Source organism: Gymnoscopelus braueri, assembly GCF_963280865.1.
Source record: "Gymnoscopelus braueri genome assembly, chromosome: 23".
In the NCBI taxonomy this organism is placed as follows: Eukaryota; Metazoa; Chordata; class Actinopteri; order Myctophiformes; family Myctophidae; genus Gymnoscopelus; species Gymnoscopelus braueri.
Genome location: NC_137625.1, coordinates 2,851,019 through 2,863,107, shown reverse-complemented (window position 1 = coordinate 2,863,107; position 12,089 = coordinate 2,851,019). Strand labels below are relative to the sequence as shown.

General features: G+C 40.8%; 1 protein-coding gene across 1 annotated transcript; it reads left to right on the top strand.

Annotated features, from left to right (window-relative positions):
* Positions 1 to 6,231: 6,231 nt before the first annotated feature.
* Positions 6,232 to 8,677, top strand: LOC308079165 (E3 ubiquitin-protein ligase TRIM39-like; the record flags this gene model as incomplete). The annotated part of the gene is made up of 2 exons (XM_080420545.1): positions 6,232 to 6,315; positions 7,439 to 8,677. The coding sequence occupies 2 exons, from the start codon at positions 6,232 to 6,234 to the stop codon at positions 8,675 to 8,677; spliced, it is 1,323 nt and encodes a 440-aa protein (XP_080276671.1).
* Between the last annotated feature and the right edge of the window lie 3,412 nt (positions 8,678 to 12,089).

The following is a 12,089-nucleotide window of genomic DNA, read 5'->3' as shown; positions in this document are numbered from 1 at the left end:
AAACGAGCTCAAACAAACATTAGCTAAACACCTTTAAGTACAATCCTGGATCCTAGTTTGTCTCCACACAACTATTTTTTTTTTTTTTTACAATTACAGTACAATTACCACTTTCACTTTTCAACCTTTGGGAGAGAGGCCATGCGGTCTGTCTATCAAACCGTGACGCGACCTTGATTGTGGGGAATCTGACTATACTGCTGTGTAGGGAGGTGCTAAGATACGGTTAGCGCTAACCATATGAGACCTCATACACTCACAAAGTATAGTAGGTCACCGTTATGTAATTTGTAAATTTTGTTGTGATTTTTGGCGGAGACAAAACCCATGTCTATATATATAGCTCCCACAACTGTATCACCATCATCTGTCCGGGGGAAACTAGCAGATCAAAACTGCTCGTCCCCCCCATAGGAAAGCACAGAGGAGACACATGTAGCGTTGGGGCCAGGGTCTGTAGGCGCTTTGAAGACATTTGTTTCACTTAAGAGCATGCAACCTTGCAGCTACTCTTTAGTTACTCACAGAGTATCATTCTTGACTGATACACAAACACAGGTAAACTACGTCCCTTGAACTATGGCTGCTTATAAAAATTGCCATACCAACTGTTCTGGCTGTTACAGAGTATAGGGCATGACTCTATTTCTCTTGTGACAGGAGGGGACTTCTTATAGCTCCAGTTGTACAGGTCTGTTGAAGCAACCTGATCTCTACACCTTTTTGAAACGGTGGAGTCATGGCTCTCAACTCAACTCAATACAGCCCACCTAGTCTTTTCTCAGTGCATTAATCACCTCGTGCTGGACAAATGTCTTTGTTTGGGCACTCTCCCTTCTTTTTTTTTTCGGAGTGGTCACAACAAACAAAATTGGTGCCTCAATATATACTGCATGGGCCGGCAACGTAAACACTGTATCACTGAGAGGATACTCTAGCGTATACGGAATTATATTGAATGATCGTGATACTGTTATTGGATTTTTAACACTTGAGAGCTTGGTGAGTATGACTAGGTTGCAAAAATTACGTACGAGTGGAATACAATCAAATACTTTTAGTTAATTTAAGTATGCAGTAGCAGTGTGCAGTGACATTGTTTTCTCATTTAACTGGGAGTAAACAGGATTGAAGTGAAATGTAATTTCAGTCCAATCTTCCCAGAGAAATCAGAAGCCCGGATTAACCGGAACAAATAGCATGGAACTACATCTCATACACACTTAGGATTATGGGCCTAGTTCAGAATGGTAGTATAAAAGAAACTGGGTTTCTTAGGGAAAAAGGCAAAATGTTCGAGCTTACTCAAAACAAGCACTATTTTGATCAGGATTTTGCCAAACTTTGACCTGTACCATTGTTTAGTCCTTAATTTGAATTGAGGCGGAGACATTAAACCAATTATACTTAGGCTCCCATCAAATCATGGTGAAATTAGCAGTGGTCACCTACATTCTTTTCTTTAAAGTCCCTTTTGAACTTGCAAGGCCTCACAGCATGCACTGGAGGTAAAATAATAGGTGCTGTAATTTCTCAAACCGGGTTACATCCGGTATAGTTATTCTGTCTCTTCTTCGTAATATACCTACATATGGGATAACATATGCCAGTATACCACTTCGAAGATAAGAAAACTGGGCTTACATATGTAACCTCCAGTCATCCTGTCTCCTCTTCGTAATACCCTTACATATGTTATCCCATATGCAAGTACATTACGCTGAAGACAAGGAAACTGGGGCCACACACGTAACCTTTAGTTTTAATCGTCTGGTAACAGACTCTCATCATTTAATAGCCTAAGATTGTTTCCTAAGTAGACGAACATAACTTTGAAATCATCAGGATAAAAATTAGAGGACTTAAAGTACATTAAAATTTGAATCCTTATTCGAAAAGTTAAAAATGTTAACAGCAATTTAGCGTGTAATTGTTTAAAATCTTCAATTTTTTTTTTTTTATTATCACCATAAAATGATGACTTCACGTTGAAATCCAATTTGATTCAGTCAGAGTTTTGTCATAATTAAACCCTCGTATGTAGTTGTTCTCTTAACAATCAACAAATCATGGCTTTGGATTGACAGAATAAGAATCATGAATTCAAAATCAAATCAAGTGAACTCAAAGGTAAAATTTGGAATAATCAAATAATCACACCAAGTATTTGCATGTCATTCATTTCAGAATTTTGGCTCATTTGAAAGCCATGTAGCCACAGTAGGCTAGTATAAATCAAAGTTTGTCCTGATCCACGTTTATTGACTCAGCCGTGTTGGGATCAGCGGCTGAGATTAATTGAGATAAATTGGGAACTTGAATAGAATTTATTCAATAAAAGTTCCTATGCTTGTCTTAAATTTAGGAGTAAGTCAACAACATTTCAACTGATCGGTACACCTCTCAGTCCTAGTACTCTACAAACAAGTATCACAGTATCACAACATTCAACAGACATGCTTATGTTGAGCCCAAGCAGGGAGGAGGAGGAGGGGTGATTTCTTGTCATTCTGTCCACGCCTGGATAAACATTTGGGTTGGAAGCCACAAAGCTGAGTGGCAGGGCCCTCACATGAAGGTTGTAAAACTTCCCCCCAATCCATGTTGGATTCAGTTAGAAAAACACCAGAGCAAGACATTTGGATTGTGACAACAAACACCCACTACCTCCAAAAATAGTAGCCTAATGCTACCCAAATGCACTTTGCTGGAAAATATCTCATGACGGAGGGAGCCTTTTAATTCCCTCAGGTTAAAAGAGGGGGCCTCCCTCACCGTCCAAAGGGCTTACGTCACAGGGGCTTGCCTATCAGTCCATAAAATTCAAGAGGGCTGTTTACTCTTTGTCTTGAACTTTTATGAATGAATAGGTGTTTTATTGGAGCCATGTGACAGTGTCTGAGATTTCACCCTGTAGGCTCTTGTTAGCCGGTCAAGAGGAGATCTTGCAGACATGCTCTGCAAGACATAGACAAGCCAAAACATCTCTAACGTCTCACAGAGCGCTATGGTTTTCAGCTGTCTGGTTTAGTCAGAACCAGGCTACTGTCCTTTTTCTCAGAGAGAGAGGATACAACCCCCACCTCCAGTAATCAAGTTACTCAGGGAAACAAAGACCCATAAACTTAGTTTCCTGGTTCAGTGGTCAGAACAGAATTTCCATTCCGCTCTGTACCACTGGGGTTTGAAATTGGGAATCTGAGGATAGGAATGCAAAAACCATTCCAAATCAAAAGTTTCAACCTGTTATTTTTTTTCAAACACGGTCTGTAAGCTTTTAATGGGATTCTGCGAGGAGGAAGCGTCACAGTTGCTATCCTTTCAGTAATCCCCTCCTTTTAAGACAGTTAAAACTATCTAAAAGGTTTCCTAGAGACCATAACAGCTTTACTAAAGTTATAAATCTCAGTCCAGTTTAGACGTAATTTACACTTGGTTTTGCTTAGATTTTTGTTATCTGATAACTATCTTTCTCTTTTTATTCATAAAAAGGCCATTGTAAATTAGTCAGGATTTAAAAGGGAAAGGCTCTTTCTAAGTAGCTAGTTTAAAAAGAATATTTTTCAACCTTTTGAGTGCCGGACTCACATTAAAACATTTCTTAATTTGTTTCCCGGGGGGGAAGACAAAAACTATTTTTACTGTGTCTCCTTCGTTCTGCCGAACGCTTTTGAAACAGTTTAAAAAGGGCGGATCAACTTGCATTCAGCGGTTATCAGCAGCAACCCCTTTTATGCTGTTTTAACTCAATATTTCCAACAACTGCTTAAGAACAGTTCTTAGAAATCTTGAGGCTCTTACTTCTGCTACACGTACTCACACACTTATGGGCAACAAAAATGCTACTGTCTATTCAACTCAGCTGTCGTCCGTCCACTGGGGACAGCAGACAGAATTGTTTCAGCACAGATATCCACAGTTATGATCAACTTAATTCACTAAACTTGATTACGAGAGGAAAAAAAAAGGAAGCAACAACAATAATTGGCCTATTATTATTATTATTATTATTATTTTTTTTTTTTCCTTTTTATCAAAAATATGATTGTTGATATCTCGGTGTTTACAGTACGTACAGTATTGGGATAAGAGTCTGCCTCACACGGGGCACCACCTGTAGCAATCACACGCCGAGATCATAACTTCAGCATGGTACAGGACGTAATATTCCATAAATCATATAAATATAATTTATGAATTATTACAATATATATATTGATATATACTGAAACTTACGTCACTGTAACAGTAACGTGAGTTCTTGTCAGACTTGCAATAAATATCCCAATAGTATTACTGTAAACAGAGAAAAATGAATGACACACGCCTTCTTAACACATCCACTGCCAAGGGCTAATCTCATAATGTACTCACCAGTGCCAAGGTGTTTTTGTTGTTTTTTTGTTTTTTTCATGTCGCCATAGATCTTGTTAAAATCCTTAAGATTGAGCGCTACACAGTCTGTTTACATCCGCGCGATCTCCCTGTATCTCCCAGTGAAAACCACGTGTCAAACGGGGCATCCATGTTTGAGTTAGAGCGGATTACGTTAAACAGTGAAATGCGAGGAGAAAAAACTACAGGAAGAGAATTGAGTTTCAGTTTCGTCTGTAGAACGAGGGCGGGCGTGATCGTGAAAACCGGATCCCAAATAATTCTATTTCCTGTCATCAAACCGGAAACGGAAGTGGATCAAAAAAATTCCGAAAGTGCACCCGGACCGCGCATGCGCGAAAAGACCGCAGCCCGTAGGGCTACGGTCTCGGCGCTTAACAGTTGGATTTAACGGCCCGTAGGACTACGGTCTTGGCAGTTAATGTGTTAATAAAAATAGTCTCAGAAATTTATTAATGAAAATAAATGCACAAAAATGATCGGAAATGCCACTGTATTTCGTTGTACGTCATAACTAGGTGATCTTTCATTCAACGTTTAATGACAGGCTGGTGCTGTCCTCAAAGGTCATGACTTAGACCTAGGTAGGTTTCCATCGTAGGCCATATTTTGAGGGAGGCCGGCATGTAACGCCATGCTCTCCATCAATATATGCTAACTACTAGGGAGCCAGTTAGATAATTTAGAACCAAAAAGAACGTATTAGTTCCCCCACTCAAATGAGGGCTTAAATGTTAGTAGATAAAGTGGAACCGAGGATATCATGTGGGGAAAGAATTGAACAGAAATTAACTACCACGCTGCCTGGAAAATGACGTTTCATGGAGCATCTTTAGGAAGGAAGAAATCTACACATCCATACAGCATATCGTCAGATAGTTGCCATAATTTCATGTTTTAGACTCATACGACCTGGTTGGGAGCCCTTTTGTGACAGTCTTTTTCCAGAGTCCAGTGAGAGGTCAAAATCTTTAGTCTCTGGGAGTCGAGACCTCCCAGAGTGCCGGAGTAGCAGAGGAGAGCGTCCCTGGGGGGGAAACTCTACCAGGGTCTTGGTGGGAGAGACAGTACGATGGGTCGGTGCCCCATACCTTCTCCCACCCCCCGGTTCCTCTGGGATCAGGTCATCATCTGGGTTGAGGAGTAGCAGAGAGCAGAAGCAGGAAGAGCGCTGGAGGGCTGGTGCAGGAGAAGAGAGAGAGAACGGGGGTCTCTCTGTCTTTATAGAAAGGGGGCCGGTTTACCGACGGTGAGGGAGGCCCCCCCACCTTCCCTGGGGAGGCGGCCTCCAGTTCTTAGTGTAGATCTCATGTTGACACACATCATCTAGTGAATGATATTGACTTATTGTTCGTTCCTTGATGACGCATCGTCACTGAGTCTTTTTGGGCTTCTTATTGTACGTGAAATCAAAAATGCAATTCAGGCATATCTTTGCATCATATACATTTAGGTTAGGTTTGTTAGTAAATGACTCAAAACAGTGTGGGCTCTATTACCCATTTCTAGGGGACACACAACATATTCAATAGTTCCTTTCTTCACCCGACTGGGGCTATGCTTGTTGGCATTTGGTTTAAGGACATAATATTTGTAATATAATGTCTCATTGTCCTAGTGGGGAGGAGAGGGAGAGAGAGAGTGTGTGTGTGTGTGTGTGTGTGTGTGTGTGTGTGTGTGTGTCTCTCTTTCTTAAGTCCATTTCCTGCATGTCATAAATAACTTTGGGCTCTCCCCATTCACTTCCAGAGAGGGGGGGAAGCTGGAGAGAGAGTGGCTTGGTGTGTAATCGGAGCTCAGGCTGGCAAACTGCATTCCTTCTTTATCCTTATCTTTATGGCCCTGCAAGGGCCTCGCCTCAGAGTCCCAGGGGTCGCTGAGGTGACCCGGTGGTCAGACGTCCACAGTTACTCTGGCCCTGTGAGCTTGTGGGGAGAAAACCTGATTTGTCTTTAATATCCAAAAATGCACGTATCCGCATAAGTCCAATTTTGGGGGATGGCCTTGCGTTAATATAACTACATGGCCTTCTAGTATAATTTATATATTTACTATCTTATTTTCAGAGGGTTTTTTAGTCATACTAAATCATATCATACAGATTATAAAGGCCACAGCTCTGACCTGTGATGTTGGGGTCCACAGCGGGGGACTTGCATGTGTCACATGAGAGTCCCATGAGAGTGTTGATTGATTAGGTCAGATGAAGAGCTGGGGGACAGTGGCTACTGTTATAGAACAGTGCTAAAGCCTTTGTTTCCACATTTAAGACAATACACAAGTCACATGATTAATCAACAGAAGGTTACACCCACATGGGTAGACCAAACCCATATAAATGGAGAGAATGCTCACTAAAAGGACAACGTGTTCTAAGCAGGCATCAGTGTTACTAGTTACGAGGGCGTTATTGCTGTGTTCATCATTTTCCATTGCGAGCTCCGAGGGATTGACCGTAAGAATTGAGAACGTGTTTACACAACAATAAATGTATAACATTTCTGATATGTTTTATAGTTCTGTGTGTATATTTCATGTCAGTAATTTGTCGTTGAGTTGTTGTTTGTGTTTCATTTTCTATGTCTATAACCTACTGGCCTAAAAACTGTTAGTGTTTGTTTGTATTGTGGGTTAGTATAATAAAACCATCAAAGACAGGGTTCTGAGTTGTGTAACTCAAATACCCTTTACATCTATTGCATAGCAAGTGTGATTAGTAGATAATTGTACAATTGATACTCATAATGTTGTCGTTGTTTTGTCTTCTAGTATTCCTCTGGTGTAACAGCCTCAGGGAACATTCCAGATCAGGGAGCGGCAGGGAGTATCAGAGAAAATGGCTTCCCGTTTCACTGTTCCGAAAGAGGAGCTGACCTGTCCCGTGTGTCGTGACATCTTTAAACATCCCGTTGTGCTGTCCTGTGGCCACAGCTTCTGCAAAGACTGTCTGCAGGAATGGTGGACGGAAAGACCAACAAAAGAATGTCCTTTTTGTCAGAGAAGATGCTCCTGGGATCATCTTCTTACAAACATTGTTGTGAAGGACCTTTGTGAGAACCTCTTGGAGGAGAAAGGCCGGAGCTCCTTGTCGGTGAGCTCCTTGTCGGTGAGCTCTGAGGTCCTCTGCACCGCACACGGTGAGAAGCTCAAGCTCTTCTGTCTGAACGGCCAACAGCTGGTGTGTCTCGTGTGTCGCGATTCAGAGGAACACGCCGGACACAAGTTCTTACCCGTGGACGAAGCGTCTCGACCTTGCAAACAGAAGGTCCAGGAATCACTGGAGGCTTTAAAGGAGAAACTGGAGCTCTTTGATGGAGTTAAAACAGATTACAACAGAACAGAAAATCACATCAAGGTTCAGGCCAGAAACACAGAGACGCAGATTAAGGAACAGTTTCAGAATCTATGGCGGTTCCTACAGGAGGAAGAGGAGGCCAGGATCGCCGCTCTGTGGGAGGAAGAGGCTCAGAAGAGTCAGGAGATGAAGGAGAGGATTGAGGGTGTGAGCAGAGAAATGGAAACCCTCTCCAATGTAAGCCAAGCTGCTGAGGACCGGCTGAGAGCCGATGACCACGTCTCGTTCCTGCAGAACTACAAGACCACGATGGATGGAGTCCAGCTCACCCTGCAGGACCCACCTCCGGTCTCAGGAGCGCTGATAGACGAGGCCAAACACCTGAAGAACCTGACCTTCAGAGTCTGGGACAAGATGAAGGACATTGTCTCCTACACTCCTGTCATCCTGGACCCCAACACTGCTCATCCTGGACTCATGCTGTCTGATGATCTGACCAGTGTGAGATGTGGAGAAGAGGAGCAGCAGCTTCCTGACAACCCAGAGAGGTTTGATTCAAGATACAGAGTCCTGGGTTCTGAGGGCTATAACTCAGGGTCTCACAGCTGGGATGTTGAGGTTGGAGACAATGAACACTGTTTTGTAGGTGTGTGTGAGGACTCTCGACTTCCAAACACAGGGAGTGGAGAATTTTGGGATATAGGGTTCGTTTTAGTTGAATACACAGCATTCTCCTCACCAGGGCCTGATGGTGAGTGTACTGTTCTCTCAGTGAATCAGAAACCCCGGAGGATCAGAGTCCATCTGGACTGGGACAGAGGACAGCTGTCCTTCTCTGATCCTGATTCTAACACACACCTACACACCTTCACACACACTTTCACTGAGACACTGTTTCCATTCATTGGTAGTTTGGATGTCTCTGAAGACACGTCTCTGAAGATGTTACAAGGGAAGATCTGTGTCACTCTGGAAAACCACAGTTAGAACGTCTGGCGTCCAATACAAAACCTACAGAATATATTGATCTGGTATTGATTAAGGGCTAATATTTCATGGCAGGTCGTTAATTATTATTTTAAATCGGTTGCAGTGATTCTTTAATTCATGGATCATTCAGTTTAGAATGACTTTGGTATTATAGACAGACAGACCCAGTGGTGGAATAAGTACTCAAATGTATTACTTAAGTAAAAGTATCAATACTGCAATGTAGAAATACTTTACAAGTAAAAGTCTGGAATTCAACATTTACTTGAGTAAAAGTATAAAAGTATTGGTATGTAGTTAAAGTACCAAAAGTAAAAGTACTCATTATGCAAAATGTCCCATTTGAAGTTTTCAAAGGTTTGCAAATCTTTTGAAGATAGCAGATCTACAAGCTCACAATGTGTCACATCGCAACGCATTATGAGCTATTTTCAAATGGTCAAAATGAATGTAGGGCTGAAGTGGTTACTATGTTTTGTAATAATAATCAAAAAGTAATTTCACCCACTTTTTTACCTTGTAAACCTGTGATGTGACAATAAAACTGATTCTGATTCTGATAGTAACTAAAGTTTTCAAATTATTGTAGTGGAGTAAAAGTACAATATTTGCCTCTGAGATGTAGTGGAGTAGAAATAAAAGTATTGGAAATTGGAAATACTCAAGTAAAGTACAAATACCACAAAATGACTGAAAGTACAGTACTTGAGTACATACTTAGTTACTTTACACCACTGGACAGATCATGCTTTAAGATAGTTAAACAGATTCCTGATAACACTTTTATTTTGTGGTGTATAAACGATCAGTTTGTAATTATATTGGCATAATGGTGACATGTTTGATATGATTATTACTGATAACATGTTTTATTTTGTAGTGTTTGTCATTTATGGATCAGGTTTGAATTCTATAGTTTCTATGTGACAGTGATGATGTCTGTTGATGTATTTGATCTTATTAAAGATGATGAGAGTAAAGTGAGTCAGACGTGTGTTTGTAACAGTCAGCATTCAGCAGATCATACACTAGAAGATTTATTACAAGTAAAAGTACTCAATCAACCTCAATAGTTGAGTAAAATTATAAATACTGCTGGTCGAATATTACATAGTGAAAGTTGCTCTGTCAAATTGGTACTTGATGTAAAGTATCGGAGTGCACACTTTAAAAAAGTAATACTAAAGTATTCAAAAGTGCATGCTTTTGAAAATACTTAAAGGATAATTTCACCCATTTAAGATGGTTATGGTTCTACTCTGTTATGATGCTGTTACAATATGTGATTTCATTGTTTTATTGATGTGGTTTATAGAGCTACACTTTAATACTCAGCCACAGTCAATCCGGAAATGCATCTGTGTCATTTTAGATTCCTGGGTGATGATTGGAGCAATGGCGGCTGAGTCTTTTAGAAATGTGGAGGGAATATTGTCAAGGCCTGTGGCTCGGTGTTGTTGTAGTGTGCTAAATTTTTTAAACACCATCTGTTGTCACCATGGTGAGTTTAAAATCACCTTTGCGTACACCTAGTTTTTCGTAAAATGAGTCAACATGCTCTTTACCTTATAGCTCCCAGAGTGAGGGGGTAGTTTTTCAACCAGTTCTGAGGCTATGGTCGTAAAGAAGATGTTGAGGATTTTACTCACTTCCCGATTTGCTGCAGTGAGAGTGTCATTCACCTTGAGGCTGATGTTTGCAAACCTGGTTTTCAAATTTTTGCTGCAGCCTAGTTGGTTGTTGAGTAACTTCCAAAGCTCACAAGGTTTGTTTTGGTTTTCTTCAATGTTCTCATCGAGGTAGTTTTTTTGGTGATCTAATCATGGCAGTTACTTTGTTTCTTAGCTTATTTCTCTCTCTTATGAGTTTAGCTAGGTGGGTTTCGAGACCTTTGTTGAAGCCTTTGGCGAGTTTGATCCTACATTCATGAAGTTCAGAACACTTTTTGTTTCTGAGTTTCATGGCAGTAAGTATGTCCGAATTCATCCATGGTTCCGATCGGGTTTTGACCCTGACGGTTTCCATGTGGCTTGGTTTTGAAACCAAGCCACAATTCATCTACCTGTGTGCTGTTTAGTACATCGGACCAGTCCTGTTCCTCTAGCCTGTGGTTTAAGTCCTCACTCTTATAGTTTTTGAGGTCTCTGATCGTGACTGTTTTGTGGTGACCGGTCTTAGGTCCATGTATTTTCCGGGTACAGAAGATCATGTAATGATCACTTATACCGCAGATAGTAACACCACTATTGAGGATTTTGTCCTTGTCCGTTGTTAGAATGAGATCTATGATAGTTTGAGTGGAAACACATACCCTTGTGGGTAGAGTTATTAGCTGGTGGAGGGAGTGCAGATCACGAAACCCATTGAAGGACTTGAACACAGATGTTTCTTTCCGAAGCATGTCCGTGTTCCAGTCACCAATAAGAATTTTCTCTGCATGGTCCACCTTAGCCAAGCACTCCTCAAGTACATCATAGAAATCATTCTGGTCAGGAGGTTTGTATATGGTACCGACTAGCACAGATTTAGCATAAAGGACGGGTGTTTTTGATGAATCTAACATGTTAAAAATGGAGTTTGAAGTTATAATGGGTTTGTATTGGAAGGGGGCGTGTGGTAGAGACAGACTGCCTTTCCCACTTTACCTTTATAGCCTCACATGTTCCATTACATTTTTCATGATTACATAATCATTATTTTCTGTTTAACATATACATTCTTATCATACTACTCATTTCATGCTGCAGCATATTCACTATTCCCATATGTTACTATTGCAATATATTCACCATGACCATTGTAACAGATCTCCATTACATTTTCTTATCAACATTCATTTCATATTAATTTCATTTTTTGCAAACAACACAGAAACAATTGTTTGTTTCAAACATAACCACTTTATTAATCTCCACAGTTTAAAGCTCATCATCATCACAAAACAAACACACATACTTGCCATGTCCTCTTCCTGGTTTGAGGCAAGATATATTTAAAGAAGGTAGGGTCATCTACGTCATTTTAGCTATCATGCAATTCCAGCCGGTAGATTCGTCGCACCATGGGAGCCAGACTGCAGCCGTGAGTTCAGTGGAATGCATTGGAGTTAATGAGAGCCCGGTGGATCAGCTCATGAACAAAATATATTTCTGAATGACTGAGACCTTTGTAAAGTAATTGCTTCATATCACACATTGACATATCACACATTGTTTTCTGCTGTGTTGCTTTTCGATGTGTCCACTGTATACGTTTATTGAAAAAAGAGCACAAAGTACGCGATACTGCCGAGACAGAAACCAGTGTTGCCATGTCCACTTATTATAAGCGGGTTTGGGCTTATTTTTCTGTGAAGAGAGTTTGGGCTTATTTTTCTGTGAAGATGCTTGTAAATATTGGTAGTTGCGGG